We start from the raw sequence: 20600 nt of genomic DNA, 5'->3' as shown, positions 1-20600 counted from the left end.
GTGTGTGTGTGTGTGTGTGTGTGTGTGTGTGTGTGTGTGTGTGTTGGGGGAAGGCTGCTTATCATCTGGGATGTTGGTCCCAAACCTAGGTGTTCCTCCCGACACCTCGTTCAGTCCCAGTTCCCTTTTCTCCCTAGGTCTTTTTCCAAGTGTAGGGATCTGAGTTGTTCCCGGTCTCCATCCCCAGTGTGGCCGAATCCTGGTTTGGGACGAGGACACAATAGCGGATTCTGGTTTCTTTCTAATCCTCTTCCTAGTGATGCCCAGATCTCTGTTAGCTATTCTGAGCTGAGGCAGCACCTTGAGCATTGTCTTTAGGGAGCAGCCCTTAGGGACTCCCAGCTCCTCTCAACCCCCATCATCTTGGAAGTGTAGAGTTTGGATGATTTTTCCCTCAGCTTTGTATCAAAGCTACTCACGTGGCCTCGAGAGACCTTGCCGTTTATTACTATTGACTTGGCATTTCATTCCAGCTAAAGAGCAGCCTTGATCCCGGGGGAGATTGTGGCACCTTTAGGCTTCCCCATTCAGAGAATTGCCTGTTTATCCCGGCCTTTTGTTTTCTGTCTCTAAGCCAGGTTGGGGTAAGCCATCATGGAACATGACAAAAGAAATGACCTCCAGGTTGGGAAACCCCACATGCTTTTGAGATTGTCAATTTGAGGACTGAGCACCTTTCGTCTGCATCCAGTTTTCTTAAATATAAAACATAATAACTGTAGTTTTTCATATTTTGGAGGAAGGCAGGTGTATTTTTTTTTTTTTTAATTTTTTTTTTTGGTGAGGCATTTGGGTTTAAGTGACTTGCCCAGGGTCACACAGCTGGGCAGGTGTATTTTGTTGAGCAGTCTTGGGTTCTAGGGGCTGGGCTGGGGCCGTGGCCCTTTGGGCTTTTGCCTTTGACTTGCCCTTGTGATTGTCCGCTAGATGGTTGGCCCTGTTTATCAACAGCGAGTTGAACGCACACTTAATTAAACACTAGCTATGTGCCAGGCACCTATGTGAGGGGCAGAATGGCCTATCTCAGTGATCCTCTGAGTCCGAATGGCTTGTGCTTTCTCAAAGCCTGCCTTGCTGACCCCGTAGGCATCTCTCTGCGACTTCCTTGGCTCCCTGCAGGTCTGGACCTAGCCTGGACCCCCTCTTCAAACAAAAGAAGAGTGTTCATGGTGTTGTCTGAGGGCTGGGGTTACAAAAGCCAGCGATGGGCCTTTCTTACATTCTTACATTCTTCTAGGGGAGTATAGCATTTACCCAGAGGAGCAAAGACAGATCCTATGTGAAGTTAATACAGAATGATGTGGAGGGAGTGAGGGGAGCAGTAGCAACGAGCTTCTCCTCTAAGAAGCGGAACCTTGAAGGGAGCCAGAGATTTCAAGAGGATGGTGAGAGGGCATTCGAAGCATGGGGTGGTAGCCTGGGCAAAGGCATGGAGGCAGGACATAGAACAGCTAGCTGGAAGGGAATATAGAGTGTGAAAGCAGTTTGAAAGATGGGCAAAGGACTTTCACAATCCAACAGGGTGCTTTGGGTCTGATCCTAGAAAACCCTTTTGAGCATGGAGACGAGAAGATGAGCCGTGTGCTTTAGGAATATCAGTTGGCCATTTGTGGGGAGAAGAAATGGAGAGGGGAGATAGTAGAGGCAGGGAGGCCGGGGTTGTAGTTGACAGGAGAGGTGCCAAGGGCCTGGTGGATGATGTCCAGGTGGCCAGGCGCGTGAGAGACACAGCTTGTGGAGGAAGAACTAGCGAGATTTGGCGACTGCTTGACTTTGGTGTGGGGTGAGAGGGAGTGAGCTCTTCAGGATCGTGCTTTGGGTTGTGGAGCTGTGTGACTAATGAGGAAGGGAGGAAAATGAAGGGATTTCAGGTTAAAGCATTTAAAACCCTCCTTCTCAACATGTCTTGAGCTGGAGCTTTGAAGTATTCTTGAAAGGCCACGAAGTATAGGCCACCAATCTTGACTTCAAATCCTGGGAAACTTCTAGAACCTAAGGAGATGACGGTCCAGCGTCTCAAAAAAGAGGTAGTGATTAGGGCCTGCCTGACTTCCTCCCAGACAGGCCCGTGTGTGCTTGGCCAGTCCTCTGCCTGCCTGCCTGCCTCCCAGCAAGCTTAGTTCCTTTTTTTTTTTTCCCCCAAGAGGGCTACCAAACTGGGAGATAGGGACCTTTCTGTGTCATGGACCCCTTTGGCCAGCTGCCCAACCCTCTGGACTTCTCCGAATAACTTTCTTTAATGCAGAAAACAAACAGCGTGCATTTCTGTAGCCACTTCAAGGTTTACAAAGTGGTTTTTGTTGTTTTTTGTTTTTTGTTTTTTACCAAAAGAATATAATTTTATTCCCCACAGTAACCCTTGGAGGTAGTGCTATTATCTTCCCCATTTTATAGATGAGTAAGCTAAGGCAGATGAGGTGACATGATTTGCCCAGGGTCATCTACCTAGTAAGTGGCTGAGCCTGTTTTGGAACTCTGGTCTTCTGCCACCGGGCCCAGTGCCCTGTGCTCTGTAGCACACTGCCAAGTACCCCCCCCCCCCCCATGCAGTTGTCTGACCTGAGGAACTTGTCACAAGGCAACCCTTGGAGACTCCAAGGCCCTCCTTGGATGTTGTGATCATAGCTGGCACTGATCTAGCAATTTACTGATGTGATCTCATTATTGCAACGAAATGCATAGGGTTACATAGGGGATGCATTTTATCGAAATACAATTATTACGACATTAAATGAAAAGTTCCCAGAACCCAGGTTAAGCAGCTCTGCTGTAGATGTAATTCACCTTGATTTGATTCACGTCTTGTTTTGATGAATGCTTTTCTATTTACTGATGCAAAGACTTTCCCAAATATACTCTCTTCTCTCCCCTACCCACCTAATAAAGATTTTTTTTAAAAAGGAGGGTGGATAAAAACAAACCACCATATATATCAACATTTGGCAGTGTTTGTACTCTGTTACGCCTCTGCAAAAAAGAAAAAAGGAGGGGGTCCATTTTCTCAGTTTTTCTATAGGGCCAAACTTGGTCATTATCCTTTCATAGTGTTCAGTTTTATGGGGGGTGTCCATTTACATTATTTTAGTACCGTAAATGGTGTTTTAGATAGTGTGTATTATTAGTTTCCTAGTTCTGCTTATTTCATTCTGCACCTGTTCATCTAAGTCTTCTCATGCTGCTCTGTGCTTGTCATGCTCATTGTTTCTTCCAGCACAATAAGATGGCATTACAAATATTCATGGACCACCGCTGGTGCAGCCATTCCCCAGTTGATGGGCATCTTTGCTTCCCGTTTTTGGCTATCACAGAAAGTGCTGCTATGAATATTTTGTTGTGTATGAGACTTTTCTTCTTTTCACCTTAATCTTCTTAGGTTACAGGCCTAGAAGGGGAATCTGTGGGTCAAGTAATGTGGGTATCTTTGTTGCCTTTTTTTTTTTTTTTTGGCATTTTTTTTTCAATTTTGATTTGGTAGAATAGAATGCAGCTTTTAAAGCTTTACCAAGTGGCTTTCAACGCATACAATTTCGGTCTTTTGTCATTCTTTGCCAGTTTTCTGGGTATGATGTAAAACTTTGGAATTATTTTGATTTATGGTTTTTATTGTTGCTGTTTAGTGTTTCATATGGTTAGTGGTTCACAATTCTTTTGCATACTATTGGTTTACATACCTTGGCCACTAATCCATCTTAGTCATATATGGAAATTCACACAAATATAACTCTTAGATTTACCTTTTTAAGAGGTACTTGATGCAAAGATTTCTCCCCCCCCGCCAAAGGTTTCTTTTCGTATCCTATGTGCATTGATTTTGTTGGTGCAAAAGCTTTACAATTTCATGTAATTAAAATTAAAATTATCTGTTTTATCTTTTATGGACTCTCCTATCTCTTTCTTGGTTAATAATTCTCTCCTTAGCTATACCTATGAAAGATACCTGATCTTTTCTTTTCTTTTTTTTTTTCCTATGCTGTGGCCTTTTATATTGAGATACGTGTAAGATGTTGGTCTAAACCATCATTTTTGCAAAGTGGGAAAGATGGCGAGATGTGGACTCGATGTCTAAATAGTCCAGTTAGGTGGATTTCTAATCGTTAATGGTTTGATGTCATCTTGGCAGGTGGCCTTCCCTGGGGAGCTGAGTTGGCCTCCTTTTAATCAATGATTTAAGTCAAGGCATAGATGGCATACGTGACACAAAGCTGAAATGGACAGTCAACACATCAGATGACAGAATCAGGATCCTAAAAGATCTTGACAATCTAGAATATTGAGGTTCATGAAATCCAGTAGGGATAAATGTCAGGTCTTTCGGATTCAAAAGATAAACTTCACAAATACAAGCTGGGAAAGGCACAGTTCAACAGCAGTCTGGCTGGGAAAGAAAAGATCTTGAGGTTTTAGGAAAGTGCAAGTTCAGTATGTCAGCACTATGATATGGCAGCCATTTTGATCTTAGGTTGTTGAGAAACATGGCTTCTAGAAATAAGAAGGAGAGAATCGGAGTACTCTCATGAGTTTCAGGCTGGAAGAGACTGTGGAGGTCATGAGGGCTAACTCCCTTGTGTTAAAGTTGGATTCTGTTCTGGTCCCCCAGACTGTCCCCCCCTCCTTTCTAGTCGGTACAGTAAGCTTATAAGTAGCCAGTACAGAGTAGCGATAGCAGGACGCAAGACTGCAAGAGGGAACCTAGAAGTCACACGTGAACCATCCCAACGACCGAAGGAACATCACTGAAAAATCGTATCATCCAGCAACCAAAAATCACCTCCTGAGACTGTGTGCCAAATCAGGGGAAGCCATCCAGACGCCACCTCCATCTCTTGCCTCTCCTTTCTCAACCCACTGCAGTCCGACTTCCAAGCTCCCTCAACAAATTACTCTTAAGATTACCTTTTACTAGTCAGATCCTTTTCTCAGTTTTCATCCTTTGTTACCTCTGTGCAGTGTCTTTTGTGGGGCACATTTGTAGACAGTGGCAGAGAAGGAGCCAGGAGTTAGTGGAAGATTGAGAATGAGGGCATTTTGTGGAGGCACCTGCCAGAAGAATTGGAAAGAGGTTGGCAGCAATCAGGAGAAAAAATCGAGGGTTAGTGTTGATGAGGAGCGAAGGAGAGGATGAGAGATGTGGTGGAGAGAAGAGGCAGCTCACAGCGAATGGCTTTTGCTTTCTCAGCAGGGTGTGAGGCAAAGTCTTGAGGGTGGGAGTGCACTGAGGTTGATATGGGAGAAGAGAAGGTTTGGCATAGACTGTGGGGATCGAGGTAAGTGAGAAGGGCAAAGGTCTTTGGAAAGAAGGGCCTGGTGAGATTATAGAACATACATTTGTAGCCAGTGCAGTCAGTGTGGGCACCTGCCTTATTCCCATTGTGGAACAAGGCAGGTCGTGGGAGGAGGGGGAACTCAGCGTCCAGGTTGACGAGGCATGAGCATTGATTGGACAAGAGGGGAGAAGATTGTGAAAAGGGGAGAGAGTGAGGCCAAAACCGGGGGGAGGGGGAGGCCTGAGAGAGCAGAACCGGGGTCCCACAAAGATGTTCAGGAGTCGGTAAGGAGGCCAGAGGGAGAGGGGGCTGTGGGCAAAGAGGCATCTTTTGAGTTCTGGATCAGGCTGCAGGGCATGGCTAAGGTCTCAGGCAGGATCTTGTTCCTGCGGATGATGAAGGTAGAATCCAAAGTGCCCATTGGGAGAGTTGGAGGAGGTGGGCCTGGGAAGCCAGTGTGGGAGGGAATAGTGGAGTGGGTAGGAAGGCCTCGGTGTATTACTAGGTCGGGGCTCAGGGCTTCTGTAAAGCCAGATGCTGAACGCCTCCCTAACTCCCACTGCCGCTAGGTGGCGGCACTGAGACTTGATTCAGGAAAAGGGAGCTCAAATTTGTGACCTTGGGCAAGTCACTTTGCCTCTGTCTGCTTCAGTTTCCTCATCTGTAAAATGGGGTTCATGATGGAAGCTCTCACCTAGGGTTATTGTGAGGCTGCAGTGAGCTCATATTTGTAAAGCGTTCACAAACCTTAAAGTGCCATGTAAATGTTAGCTGTGATGACGCCGAAGGTGGCCACTTATTTGGGCACATTCCTGTTCGAGGATACCGACGTAGGAGAGCCAGCCTCGGAGCCAGGAAGCCATGGCGCCATGGCTTCCTTCTGGCCCCTGCATGGTGGGCTGTGTGACCCTGGGCAAGTCACCTGGTGCTCTGGACCAGAGGTGGCAGACTCCTCATTGTGACCAAAGCAGATTTAGATGGCGTGTGGAAATATTGCACAAAAGAAAGAAAAATACACCAAACCATAGATAGCGTTGTCTTCAAACTGTGTCAGCATGGGCTGGCAGGGATCCTGCTGCTATGGCTGGATTGATTAGTGGCCCTGATTCAATTTGTGTTGGACACGCTGCTCTGGGGAACTCTGGACGGCATTTCCTCCCAGCCCCGTCCCTCTCCCAGTGGCCCACGGCTGGCGTGCGCCCCAGTCGGGGCATCATTCCCTGGGGCTGAAAGCTAATCTACTCACTTCTGTAGTCCCTCTTGACCATGGCCTGGTTAAAGAGGCAGAATTTAGCTCCTCAGGCAGCACTTGGCAGTGACCAGCTCTGCTTGAAGGGCTGCTCTGGGGAACTCACTACCTCTAGGTGCTATAAGAAGTGTTCTGTTTTCAGGCTGGGCACTGGTCAGGGATGCCATAGAAGAGATACAGACAGAGGTTGGGTGGCTTATGAACTAGAGTATGGGAAGGGATGGAGCAGACTTTGTACCTTTTGGGGGGAGGTTTGGCCGTCTTTCTTCTCCACAAGCGGGCCCCCTCCTGCCTCTCCAGTCTGCCTTCTCCTGTGGCCTCAGATCCAGGGACACCGGCCTTCCCATCAGGCCTCTCCGGGCATTTCCTCCTCATCTCTGCCTCCTTCAAGGCCCACCTAAAATCCCCCTCTTCCAAGAGTGGGGTCCCTTTCCTGGGACCCTGGGAGCAGCATATTTTGGTGGGGGGGGGCACAGGGCTCTCATGGACTGCTTGTGTGACCTGGAGCTAAGCAGAACCTCGGATTTCTTCTGAGTTATCACTTAGACGTTTCCTCCATCAGAAAACCGCCCCCCCCCCCCCCCCCCCCGCAATTTTCCAATGAGCTCACAGCTTAGCTAGATGTTTTGTGGCCAGCTTAAATTGGCCAGGGAAGTTTTTCTGAATTCTGGGCTCTCTGTCAATTAGCTGAGCACCCCCAGCCCCCGTAAACGAACATCACTTTGTTGCCCTTAAGATCCTGTGCACAAGAAAGAGCCCACAGAAGTGCCATAAGGTGTCAGGGATACCAACAGAAGCGTCAAGAGCCAGACGGACTCTTCCGATTTGCTGAGCGTTCCTTTGACCTTAGAGAGCAGTCTCTGTGTTCAAGCAGAAGGGCGGGTTCTTTTTATGTGGCTTCTTCGGGTTATAGAGGCAGCTCGCAGCACCACGGTGGAGGGAATGCTGGGCTTGGAGGCAGGAAGACCTGAAGTCAAATGCGACCTCAGAGACTGCCTAGCTGTATGATCCTGGGTCAGTCACCGAACCCCTCTCTGCCTCTGTTACTTCAGTTGTAAAATGGGGCTAATAGCAGCAGGGTTGTTGCGAGGATCAAATGAGATCATATTTGTAGAAAAGTATTTAGCACAGTGCCTAGCACACAGTGGTGCTTAATGAATGCTTACTTTCTTCTTTCCTTCCTTATATGCACAGGCACATAGGATTTAGGACTAGCCCTAGAAATTTCCAGATAAGAAAACAGAGGTTCACATGGCTTACACAATTGTGCTGCTGGGACCAGCATTCAGGTCGTGTTCCTCCAAATCCAGGACACTTGTGTCTCGAAGCTGACTCAGCCCTCCTAAGATGCTGGATGACCCAGACCTTCACCTCTCTGGGCCTCAGTTTCTTGATGTGTAAAATGAGGGGAATAATAGCACCAACCTCCCAAATGACATCACATCTGCAGAGCGCTCTCTGGCGATCTCGCCTGTTGGTCTGATTAACCCCCGAATACATTGGCGCTCCCGAGCTGCTCGGGCGGACAGATGCCTCCTTTTCGGGGCACCGAGTTTCAAGAAAGCTGGATTGTGAGGCTTAGCCCCAAGCTTCAGGGAAATGGTGGCTGGGGGGGGCGTATTTTTTATTTTGAAGAGACCTAGTTACTAAGCAACTGTTGTGGCCTGGCTGCTTAGTGGGAGTGTAATGGCAAGAGTTGATCCCAAAGAACGGAAAATAAAAACAAGTTAGAAAAGAACAAACAGATCCGAGGAGAGGTTCTTTTTCCTTTCTGGGCTTCCCACATATCTCTGTCCTTTTCCTCTTCCCTGAAAAGGGCCTGCCTTGGGGTTCCCCTCCCTGGCCTGACCCGGGCCTCTTTCATGGCAAACGGGGACCCTGACCGTGGGTTAGTTAGCAGTCAGACCAGAGGGGAAAATGAATGTCGATTCTGACGCCGCATGACCCCTGCTAAGTCATTTCCCATCCTGAGACCTGTCTTCTTATCTGTAAAACAAAGGCGTTTTAAATTTTTTGGTTGTTCATTTAACAAGGGAAGGGTTGGATTATGGTGGATGGGTGTGGTGGGATACGGGAGAGCCAGAAATGATGTCTCAAATGCAAGGCACCGGGAGAATCATAGACTTTTGGAGCTGGCGCCACGGAGGGGGCGTCCCCCAGCTCTCATGGCCTCTTGTTCCGGCAGGTGGTTCCCCTCCTCTGGATTCTCTCCACTTTTTCTCCCCAAATTGAGGTACCCCAAACTGGCCAAGCATACTCCAGGTGTGATTGGGCTGGGGGCGAGGGCCAGAGTGCATTGGGCTCCTCACCTCCTTCTTCCTAGTGCAGCCCATAGTTCTTTTGGCTGCCGTCTCTCACTGCTGGCTCCACTCGGACCCCCGAGATCTTTTTCAACCAAACTGTTCTCTAGCCCAGCTCCACCTGTCTTGTACCTCTGAGGGTAATTGTTCAAACCCAAATGTGAGTCTTTATGCTTAGCTTAGCTAACGTGTAATTAAAATGAATTCCTTGTCCTAGATGATCTCCAAGATCCCTCGAAGGGAGGCTCAGACATTCTGAGAATCCAAGACTTGGCCTCTTCGCTAGCTTTGTGTCCACAGGCAGAACTCTTTTTCACCTTTGAGCCTTAGTTTCCTCCTCTGTGGTGGGTGTGGGAGAGGGGTTTGTCGGGCAAGACGCTTTCCTCCTAAAGGAAGTCACAGCTTTGATGTGGCATGGGATTTTTGGAAATTCACCAGCCACTTAGGAAGCCCTTCCTCTCTCGAAGGCCTTGGATTACCTCAGCATATTAAGGCACGTGCTAACAGGGCTTCCAGTTCAGTGGCGAGGTCAAGACCCTCAGGTGAGGCCCGGGAGGATTCCACTAAGGGGCTTTGGCGGGGCACCGGCACTTACAGATGGAGACGAGGGTCCCGCACTGCGTTTCTTTTCCCATCTGTAGGATGAGTCAGTGACTTCCCTGTTTCCTCCAGGATGTAATATAATGAAGACAAATCACCAGAACATGTAGCGGGCTTTAGTGAATGAAAGCAACTAAGCTAGGCATGTTGTGCTCATGGATAATAGACTGAGCCTTTGTGGAGAAGCTGCGACCTTGTACAAGCCAGCCTGGTCACCCCACCCCTTCTCTCCACCTTCATTGACCTTTTTCTTTAGCTGAAGGGCACCATGCCCTGCTGAGACAAGGAGTATCACGTGTCAGAACAGGTGTTTGGGTTTCTGCCTGTATGACCCTCCAGATGAGGTGGGGGCGCCAAGTGCCAATCCTCTGTGGCGTCGGCCCCGGCAGGGTCTTTCGGCTTCGTCTGGAAACAAGGACTTCCATTCTGAAAATCAGGCTTGAGTGACCGTTGGCTGGTTTTCTCATTTCCATCTGCCTGGGTTGTACAAGTCACCTTGTTTCACATAGTAGGTGTTATTTCTTTGAAGAGAATTTTCATTAAAAATGAACTCTGTGTAAATTCACTAGGGGAAATTGATACTTCTAAAAAATCTCATGTGATAATAACCCCCCCCCCCCCACCACCACCACCATGCTTTACATCAGATATCTTTCTTTTAGATTTACCAGGAGAAATGGGGGGCTCTTCAGTGTTTCTGGATGGGCAAGGGGACCCGAGCGTTCTGAGCAGATACCCAGGTTGATATTGAGGCTGGGGAAGGGGCAGCACGGGTCTTAGTGGCTGGACGAGTTTGGTCGTTAAAGTTGAAACCCCCTCTTCAGTGAGTAACCCCTTTTTTGCTTTGGTCAGGTGGCCATGGCCTTTGTATTGGGGGGACAATCTGTTGTTTGGAATGGGGGGGAGAGTCTCTTCCACCATCTGTTTTCTTTAGGTCTTGATGTTGCTCTAAAGAGGAAGCTAGAACCTCCTTCCAGTTGTTTGTTTGTTCAAGGATCAGATTTCAAGGCCAGTAAAGGCCTTCTCTATCTCAGCTTGTCCAAATGGTGCCCGTTTTTGAAGCACATTCTTTCCTCCTATTGGTTTCCTCCTCTTGGGGTGGAGAAGTTTCTATCTTCCCAGGTAAGACAGGTTCTGGCCCCCAAGCAAAGACCGACAGGGCTGGTGGAAGTTGCTTTTAGAGTTTATTTTCCGAAGACCTGGTGGGTGCCCCAGGAATTGAGGCTGGAGGGCACTCGGTGCCTCGGGTTAATGATTCTCTTCTCTCCCCTCCCCCCAGAATACAGTCGCTTTGAATCCAAAATCCACGACTTGCGAGAGCAAATGATGAGCAGTAGCATGAGCTCGGGGTCTGGCTCCCTTCGCACCAGTGAGAAGAGGTCTCTCTACGTCCGGTAAGCTGTCCGTGCGCCTGGCCCCTGCCCGGCGGCCAAAGGGACGTGCACTTCCATGGCTTGCTGATTGCTCATTCTCTCCTCACCTTTCACTTTTCGGTGACCCCAGTCCTGGGAGAGTTTCTGGGTTCTGGAATTGGATAATCCTGTTGGGTGGTTGTTCCTGTTCAGTAGTCAGCACTTCTCTGTTCAAAGTCCTGGCCTTGCAAGCTGGTTTGATTTGAGGGGAAATCCTGGTATCCCCTCTTCTATTTCTGAAGCTTCAGTTTATGTATGTCACTGAGTCTGAGCCCCAGAGCAGCCAGAACTTGGACGAGACCACAGAACTTCCTGCTCATGGCTCTCTAAAAAGAGGTGCGTTTAAGTGGCCACGTGGGCCTCCACGTGAGAACGGTGATGACCTCTTCCATCGGAGGCTGCGTGGGGCTGTTACCGGTCTGTGCTGAGCTTCGGCACCTGTTTGGGGTGGGGGAGGACTTTTTCCTAGTTGCCTAGCGATAAGACAACTCTTCTGACCTCGGGGTGCAGGATGACGAAGGCAGCCCAATGAAAATGGTAACTGCTTTTCTTTTCAGGTTGCTAGATTTATTTTTCTTCTTTCAATATATTCCTGACCCCACAGAAGGGAGCCAGCCTTTCTGGCCAGAAAGTCTCCCAGAAACCCTTCTGTTCTTGCCCAAAGAGATCTTTCAGTCGGTCTCCTTGGGTGTTAATAGCGCCTTTCTTTCTCTTTGCCTAAGCCTGGGAAAAGAGAGGCCTGGGGAGTCATTGTTGGGAGCCCTGTGGTCTTATTTCAGGAAATATTTGTTAGAGAAGCCTTCTACCTTCAATCTATCCAGCAACCTTTAGGTAGTACCTCCTATGTGCCAGGCACTGTGCTAAGCTGTTAGCTGGTGCTTCAAGCCTTGGAACTTGTGCTCAGGCCCAGGTAGCTGATTTCCAGGATTCGCCCAGGTCCAGCCTATTGCTCGATTGAATGGCACTGACAGAAATACAACTGCTTCGATGACAGAGAATCTGGGTAGGGGATCACATAGGATTTTGAAGCCAGTTCAAACGAGTGTCAGGACTTTGCGTGAGCTGGATCTCTCAGCCTGTGTCTCTGGGTGCTGTGATGCTCCTCTTCTGTGACCCCTAGAGCAGACTGGTCCCCGCAGAGGGTTCATTTCCTTCCAGGCACCTCTGGGTGACCAATTCCCTCGACTTTTCCATTTGGGGAGCCCAGCCCTTAAGCTTCTCTCTCTTTCTCTCAGTCTCCCCCTCCCCCTCCCCATAATTGTCCATTTGGGCCTGCAGCTTCCAGGGAAAAGAAGGAACAGAGTAGTAGCAGTCTTAAATCACCAGCTGCCTAGTAGACATTTGCAACTATTTGGAATTCGTGTTTTGTTGAGATGCTCATAAGCATCTCAGATTCAACGTGTCCAAAATGGAGCTCGTCACCTCACTTCTGATTTCTCTCCAGGGCAGTACCATCTTTGCAGTTTTGTAGACACGTTCACAACCTCAGTCATCCTCCACTCTCCACTCTCCTCTCCCATATCCAGGGAGGTGCCCAGCCCCTTTCTCTGCGCTCACACAGCCACCACCCCAGTCCACACACTCATGTCCTCTTGCTTAGATGATTGTAGTGGCTTCCACCTTCCCTGATTCCATTATGCGCCCCCCCATAACAATCATCCTATAATTAAGACCTCAGAGTTATTTGTTATGTGTGTTATAACTGCTAAATTGTAAGCTCCATGAGGACAGGGAACAGGACTTTTTCTTTTCTCTGCCTTCTACCACTCCCAGCACAGTGCTCTGCATATAGTGGGTGCTTAATTAGGTTCATAGCTTTAAAACGAAGCTGTCTGCCACGAAGAGGTTTCGAGGGCTGGATGTCAAAGATCAGGGGACGTGTGGAGCAGTTGGCTGAGTGAACAAGGTCTCTTAGGGACCCAGGAATGCTGGAGCCCAAGAAAACTGGTCAGGCAGGTTCCCAAAGACCAGGGGCTTTCAGAAAGAATGTCAGGCCCTCAGCCAGGGAATACTTCCAGGAAAAAGGATTTTGTGAATGATTCCCCCCTGATGTGACCTTGAGCAAAGCCCTTCCCCTCTCTGGGTCCATTTCCTCCGCTGTCTACTGAGGAACCGCAGCTAGGCCCTGTCACCCATGCCAGGAATGCACTCCTGCCTCGGGGAATCCTGGGTCTCCTTCAGCGCCTGACTTCTACCTTCCTCATGTTCATCTCACATAAAGTCCAGTTATCTCCCTTGCTGGAGTGTGAGCTCCTGGGGGGGGCAGGGGGTGCTTTCACATAGTAGGTGCTTAAATGACTGTCGTTCCAGCTCTATATAGCACCTGCTATGTGCCAGGCACTGTGCCAAGCGCTTTACAAATATCTCATTTGATTCTTCCGCCAACCCCCAGAGCTCGGTGCTGTTATCATCCCCATTTTACCATTGACGGAACTGAAACCGACAGAGCTTAAGTGACTCGCCTAGGGTCACACAGCTTGGAAGCATCTGAGACTGAATTTGAAGACAGCACTTCCTGACCCCACTGTGCTACCAGCTGCCTCATTGGGTTCTTTCGTCTCTGGAAACCCCACTATCGTCATTTCTCTCTGATTTTCAGTTTCTTCCCGTCTGCTGGCTTCTTCCCTGCTGCTCACAACCACGTCCATAGCTCTCTCACCTGGTTTTACTATTCCTGCTAGCGGTCCTTCGTGAGCTTTCCCCTCCTCCGCCGGACACCTGGGTTTCCTCTCTCTGCGAAATCTTCAGCGATCTGGCTTCCGGCCTCATCCTTGGGCTGAACCTGTCTTCTCTGAAGTTCAGCCCTAACTCTAATGTCCTTTTTCTCAGGCTCATCCTTCGCGACCTCTTGGCATCTTTCCAGCATTATCTCAGTCATTCCAACATTTGCTAATGCTGGGAAGGCAGAGACATGAATGAAATAGTCCCAACCCTCAAGGAGCTGCCATTCTCTTAGCGATCTTCACAGATCAGTATGGACCAGACACATGACAGATACTTTTTAGCATTTTGATGATTAGGAAAGAGCTTATGTAGGTTGTGACCACTTGAGCTGAGGCCGGGATGTGGAGGGAGAAAGAGAGAGAGAGAGAGAGAGAGAGAGAGAGAACAAGCCGTCCAGGCCTGAGGGACAGCAGCCCCAGCCCCAGGAGCCTCACGGGCTTGGGGGCTAGCTGGGTTGGGTAAGATGGCCTTGCCCTTCTGCCCTCCCGGTTCTGTCCCTCTGTTCTTCCCAGCAGAAAAGTGGAAATAACTTGAAGATGGCTAACCTTTCTCTCCCCTCCCCCACCCCCAGGCTTTTTCTTCTTTTCTTCATTTATTGTTGCCTCGTTCCTTCAAGCAGTTCTCATCGGGGAACGATTTACATTTTATATAGGCCCCCCCCACACTTTCTGAAACAATCTATGCAGAACAAAATGTCTTAGTTTGTGTTTTATTGAGACAAAATCAAGAATTTATAAATTCAGGATAAAACAAAACCCTTAAAATTCTCATTCGGCTTCGTTCGCTGCCATAGTCATAGATCTGGAGATCTAGCACAACCCTCATTTGGTGGCTCCATAGAAAGTGGCAGAGGAAGGATGGGAAACTGAGTAAAAGGTGAGCGGTAAAAGCCAGTGGCAGAAGGTGCCCCATTGGAAATGTGGGATGTGCCTAGATGCTATGGGCAGGAGTTGGGGAAAGGAACAGGGCTGTTGCTGTACCTTCAGGCCTTGGCCTCAGCTGTCCAGTGACTTCACGCTTACTTAGCCCAGCCGTAGGAATGTCCTTCATCCGTGGTGGGGATGGGAGGCCTCAGAGAAACCTGGGCACTGGGTGGCAGGGAGCCCTCTGTAGGCCTGCATGTCCACAGGAGGGGGAATGGGCTCTGGCCCCACCAGAAGGAGGATAGTGATGTTGAGGGGCATCAGGGTAATCATAAATGTTTCCCTCCCTCCCCTCTGGGGAAGGAGCCCAGCCCTTTCCCCCGGTCCTATGAGCCGCTTCTGAACTCCCCACTGGGCACAGCAGAAGGCAAGGGAAGGCTTGGTGACCCATCAGCCCGGTCCCCTGCCACACACTCCACCCTGCTGAAGACGCCATCGTGGCCCCGCTAAGTCACTTCTTCACATATGACTCTATCTTGGGCTTCTTAGGTGGCATCATGAGCTCAAGGTTCTTCCCAATGCTGATTTCCTGCCTCTGGACATTTTCCAGCCTCTCAGTGTCCTTTCTGAACTGTGGCATCAAGAAGCGAGTGTGCCAGCTGGGGCATGACCAGGGCAGATGGGGCAGCAGGAGCGTTGCCTCCTCAAGCCTAGCAGCAACAGCCCAAGGTTGCCTTGACTTTCTGGGTCAGTGTGTCGTGGTGAACTCAGATCATGTGAACCACCAGATCTTTGTCAAACAAATCGTTTTCTAGCCATGTCTCACTTATTCCGGCCTTATCTCCACCTCCTTTTAGGGCCAACTTAGATGCTGCTTCCTCTGTGAAGCCCTCCCTGATTTTCTTAGCTGTTAGTGTTCCCTTCTTCTTCACTTAACCTTGTGTCTACTTATCTGTGGACATGTTGTATCCTCCCAGTAGACTATAAGCTCTCTGTGATCCCATTTGGGGTTTTCTTGGCAAAGATACTGGAGTGTATCTTTAAGCCATTTCCTTCTTCAGCTCTTTTTACAGATGAGGAAACTGAGGCAGACAGGGTGAGGTGATTTGCCCGGAGTAACACAGCTAATAAGTGTCTGAGGTCAGATTTGAATGCAGGTCTTCTTGGCTCCAGGCCTGTCACGCTATCCACTGCGCCACCTAGCTTACACATAGTAGGTACATAATTTGTTTGTTTGTTTGTTGAATTAAATTGTGTTCTAAATGGTGGCAAAGGATTAGCTTTTATTTTTTGTTTTCTGTATTAAGTTGCTTGAATGAGAATTAGTGCAGATAAGGTTTCTCTGAAACTTTTCTAGAAAAAACAATTCAGTAGGAAACTCCTACTCTTATGGTGGGCAAGAAACAGGAGTCAGTCATGGAAATGGCTGTCATGTTCTTCTCTCCATCGCTGTGTGGACTCTCAGTTCCTGCCCAGCCACGTGTAGCCCATGAGCCCATCTCCTCATCGCTCTTGTTACCTCCTGGCAAATGCAGCTCTTGGCCATGCTGACATTTTTATTGAACTGGAATCACCCTGTGATTGAAAAAAGTAGGAGTTGTTGCTATCTTCCTTCCTTCCTTCCCTCCCTTTCTCCCTCCCTTCCTGACCACCCATGCTTGTAGGGTGGAGCTTTAAAGCCTCATGGACCTTTGTTCTGGGACACTTTCAGGCTGGCCTATCTCCCCTGGATTATTCCACCATTTGCCGCCTCCACTCCTGCTCATGTGTTGCTAAACAGAACTGGGGGAAATCATGAGACTGTATGGACTGGGTCCATTAGAAATTTTTAACAACTAATTTCAACTGGGCCCTCACTACAGCAAGGCAACTTTTCAATTATTCCCTAAATGACTCTGTCCCATTCAACACAGCGACTATTCCAGAGTTTCTCTTTTCTCCTCAGGTATCCCACAGCAACGCCTCCCCCACCCTGACAGGGAGCTCATCTCATACTTCACTGAAAAAATAGAGGTTATTTACCAAGGAAAGAGAAGCCTTCATCTTCTCATTTCACATACTTCCGATTTCATCTCCCCACAGTCTCCTTTTTCATTTCAGTCTCTAATGAAGAAGCAATCACCTCTCCTCGTTCAACTCAGTCACCCTCCACGTACTCACAATCCTGTCTCTTCTTGTCGTCTTTAGCAGATTGCCCCGACTCTCTAATCTTTAGTCTCTCCCTGTCTACTGGTACCTTCTCTGCTAATTACAAACGTGCCCATGTCTTCTCCACCCTTAAAAACCTTTCACTGGATCTTACCATCCTCACTAGCTTGTCAGCTTATATTTCTCTTTCCCTTTTCGTCCAGCCCTTGAAAAAGCTGCCTATACTCTGTTCTTCCACTTACTGTGTTCTCACTCCCTTGTAAAAACCTTCTACAGTCTGGCTTTTGACCTCGTCATTCCACCCAAACTGCTCTCTCCAAAGTTATCGGTGATCTCTTAATGGTGAAATCCACTAGCCCCTTATCAACACTCCATCCTCCTTGACTCCTCTGCGGCTTTGGACCATCAGTCACCCCACCTCTTTGGATATTTCCTCTTCTATGTTTTTTTTTATTTTTTTAAAAAAACTTTTTTCATAATTTATTTTGATTTATCAAACATCATTTCCAGAAGCTTTTGAGTTTTAAATTTTTCTCCCCCTCCCTCCCTACCTCCCTCCCCAAGACAGTGCACAATCTGATATAAGCTCTACATATACATTCCTATTAAACATATTTTCACACTAGTCCTGTTGTAAAGAAGAATTAGAACCAATAGGAGGAACCACAAGGAAGAGGAAACAAAACCAAACAAGAAAAAGAAAAAATGAGCAAACAGTCTGCTTCGGTCTGCATTCAAACTCCAGAGTTCTTTCTTTGGATGTGGAGAGCGTTTTCCAGCATGAGGCCTTTGGAGGTGTCTCAGATCCTTGCATTGCTGAGAAGGGCCAAGTCTATCAACATCAGTCATCACACAACGTGGCTGTTGCTGTGTTACAACGTTCTCCTGGTTCTGCTCACTTCCCTCAGCATCAGACCATACAAGTCTTTCCAGGTTTTTCTGAAGTCCGCCTGCTCACCATTTCTTACAGCACAATAGTATTCCATTACATTCGTATACCACAACTTGCTCAGCCATTCCCCAATGGATGGGCATCCCCTCAATTTCCAGTTCTTGGCCACCACAGAAAGAGCTGCTATGAATATTTTTGTACGTGTGGGTTTCTGTGCATTTTTATGACACTCCTCACTTGGTTTTCTCCTCCTGCCTCTCTGACACTCCTATTCCTTCTCCATTGCTGGGTTTTCATCCAAGCCATGCCCACTAATGATGGCTCTCTTGATTGTGATCTCAGCAGCTCCCATGGGTTCCATGCTTATCTCTATGCAGAGGATTCCCAGATCTCTGTATCCAACCGTGGTCTCTCTCCCGAGCTCTGAGCTTACTTTTGGGCATCTGAAGTTGCATGTCCTTTAAGCTTCTGAAAATTCCCACGTTCAATACAGACCTCATCATCTTTACTTTCGGAGCTCCCCTATCAGTGTTGAGAGCAGTTACCCAGGTTTGCAACCTGGGTGCCATCTTCTCTCTCAGTCCCCTCACGTGTCCAGTCTGTTGTTAAGCTTCTTGTTTCTGGATATGTTTTCTTACAGTAGCCTTTTCCCCCCATGTATGGAGCAAGTGTTTATTTTATACACACAAAAGAAATACTAGGAGACACAAAATCTGATTCAATAAACGTACCCAATTACTGTTCTACTTTGTTTGGAGGCTAACACTTCAACTGCATAAGATTATAAAGTAGCTCGTGGGGCGACTGAGCAGACCCGCTCCACGTCTTCTGTTAGAGTAGGCCAGGCTGGGGCTGAAGCGGAGGGGACTCCTCCTCTCGACGCCAGGCAGCTCTGGACCTTTTGAACTCACAAGGTTACAAAATAAAAGCCAAATACAACTGGAGCCCTGTGTGTGACAGCTCGCGCTCACCCCTTCACAAGCCCACCCCTAGGCCTCTGCTTCTTCCCACTCCTCACTTCCATCAGGATTGCCCGGGCTTCCTTCAACACCCAGCTCAAACACTACTTTCTTTAGGAGGCCTTTCCTGGGCCCTCCCCCACCAGCTGCCTTGTCCTTCTCCTTTGTATGGGGGGGGGGCGGGGAGAGAGAGAGAGAGAGTGTGTGTGTGTGTGTGTGTGTGTGTGTGTATACACACACATGTTTTATCTTCCATTTGAATAGAAACTTCTTGAGGACAGGGGCCGTTGTTTTGCCTTTTCCTGGCATCCATCCCCAGTGTGTGGTGCATAATGAAGTGCTTAATAAATGCACGTTGATCGACTGCTTTCCCGCTTCTCTCCTGTGGGAACCATTGACTAGAGTTCGGACGGTCAGCTTTTCATTCCCGAACACAAGGTGTCTTTCTTCCTGCCTCCTTTTTCCTCGACCTCACCTTCCCTTCTCTGTTACCTGTAGTGTTGGAAGCAAGGAGAACTGAGACTTTTCAGGCAAAGTCTGACTGGCCTAGGACACGTTACGGCCTCTGAAAAGAGGGGCACCTTAAGGTGCTAACCTTTTATTGGTCCTGCCCACCCCCACCTCGTCCTCTGCTTTTGCCTCCTCTGGCACCCACGGTCTGGACTGCGTGTAACGATACCCGGCAGTGCATCCTCGCTTTTATGGGTATATCCTGTTTTCCCAGACTAGATCACAAGCTTCTGGAGGGCAGGGACTATGTGTTGTGTTGCAGTGACTGTCACGAGGCCTGACCCATTGTAAGTTTTTGGTAAATGTTTGGGTGCAAAAGCACATAGCTCTTGGGAGAGGTGAGATCTTCACCTGAACAAAGAGGTCACACAAAGGGAGGGCTGCTTTTTCCCCTTCTTTCCCAGGATGCTCATGGAAATGTCTGGGCATGAAGGGGGGCTGCTAGGAGCTCTTTACTGTGACCGGAACCTGGGAGGTGTGACTGCAGAGAGCCCTTTGTGTCACTCTTGGGGCTCGTGGGTAAGGGTCTGGTAGGGAGTTTTTCTTCTCTCGCTGTTTTTTTTAGGGCTTTGTTTGATTATGACCGGACCCGGGACAGCTGTCTGCCAAGCCAGGGGCTCAGCTTCTCTTATGGTGACATTCTGCATGTCATTAATGCTTCTGATGATGAGTGGTGGCAGGCCAGACTGGTCACCCCCCACGGAGAGAGTGAACAAATTGGCGTGATCCCTAGCAAGAAGAGGTGAGTCTTGGCCCATCTACGTGAGGAGCCCCCGTCCTCCTCTAGGGTTGGGATAAAATCCAGGGCCTCAGTAGCACGCCTTGGGCTTTGTCCCTGTGCTCCACCTCGGCTTCCTTTGGGTGCTGAGCTCCTTTAGGAGAGACCACATAATTGACAGGAGTCTGAGCCACAGCTAAATGCAGCCATGCTGGGCAGTAACCAGGACTTCTCTCTGACCTCCAAACAGGGTGGAAAAGAAAGAACGAGCCCGATTAAAAACCGTCAAGTTCCACGCCAGGACAGGGATGATTGAGGCTAACAGGGTAAGTAAGTGTGGTGCCTTGGGAAACGAGCCGCCAGCCCGTGCAGAGTCTTGTCTGAGGCGTGGGAGAACAGGGGCGTACCTCTAAGGTGGCCGGCTCTGCCCTCGGAACGGTACTGGCTGATCTTCCGGAAAGGCAAAGAACAGGTTGGAGTGTCCAAGGCCAACGTGGATTGTTCACCTTCCTTCATCCTGGGCAGATGGTTCTTGGAGTTGCAGTGGAGTTGGAGCAGCCTAGAAGCCAGGATGCCTGTGGGCAGACTGAAAAATTAGGGAAAAGAAAGCACCTTGTGGAAGCTTCAGCAGCTACAAATCTCGCAGGGTTCCTGGACGGAGGCAGTTCCCAGGACATGCCACGTCTCGCTGGTGCAAGGGCCTTGGCAGCTAGCTGCCGAGAGCCGGACTCCACCCAGAACAGATGAGGCGTGAGGGGTCCTCTCCATTCGCCCCTTTTCTGCTCCAAGCTTCGCAGAGCAGGAGAGGAGAGAAGGGCCTGGAGTAGCTGACTCCATCTCTGTAAGTGGCACTTTTAGAGCAGGAGCCCAGGAGGAGGCCATCTTTGTTGTTTAGGAAGTGCCAGTGAATGCCAGGAGTTTGGATTAGGGAGCTGGAACCTCTTAACATCCATCCCTTGAA

General features: G+C 48.8%; 1 protein-coding gene across 4 annotated transcripts in view; it reads left to right on the top strand.

Moving 5' to 3' along the window:
• DLG3 (discs large MAGUK scaffold protein 3) overlaps positions 1-20600 on the top strand; it is a 49813-nt gene that overhangs the window by 20761 nt on the left and 8452 nt on the right. For all 4 annotated transcript variants that reach the window (XM_027836804.1, XM_027836803.1, XM_027836807.1 and 1 more), the window contains exons 2-4: positions 10693-10807; positions 19487-19663; positions 19890-19965. In XM_027836804.1, the coding sequence (XP_027692605.1) occupies positions 10737-10807; positions 19487-19663; positions 19890-19965 (324 nt within the window). In that variant the 5' untranslated portion in view covers positions 10693-10736. The remainder of the gene's footprint in view (positions 1-10692; positions 10808-19486; positions 19664-19889; positions 19966-20600) is intronic.

This window comes from Vombatus ursinus, unplaced genomic scaffold, assembly GCF_900497805.2.
Source record: "Vombatus ursinus unplaced genomic scaffold, bare-nosed wombat genome assembly UNPS02014819.1, whole genome shotgun sequence".
Classification (NCBI taxonomy): domain Eukaryota; kingdom Metazoa; phylum Chordata; class Mammalia; order Diprotodontia; family Vombatidae; genus Vombatus; species Vombatus ursinus.
The sequence above is the reverse complement of the archived record's forward strand: the minus strand, read 5'-3'. Positions and strand labels throughout refer to the sequence as shown.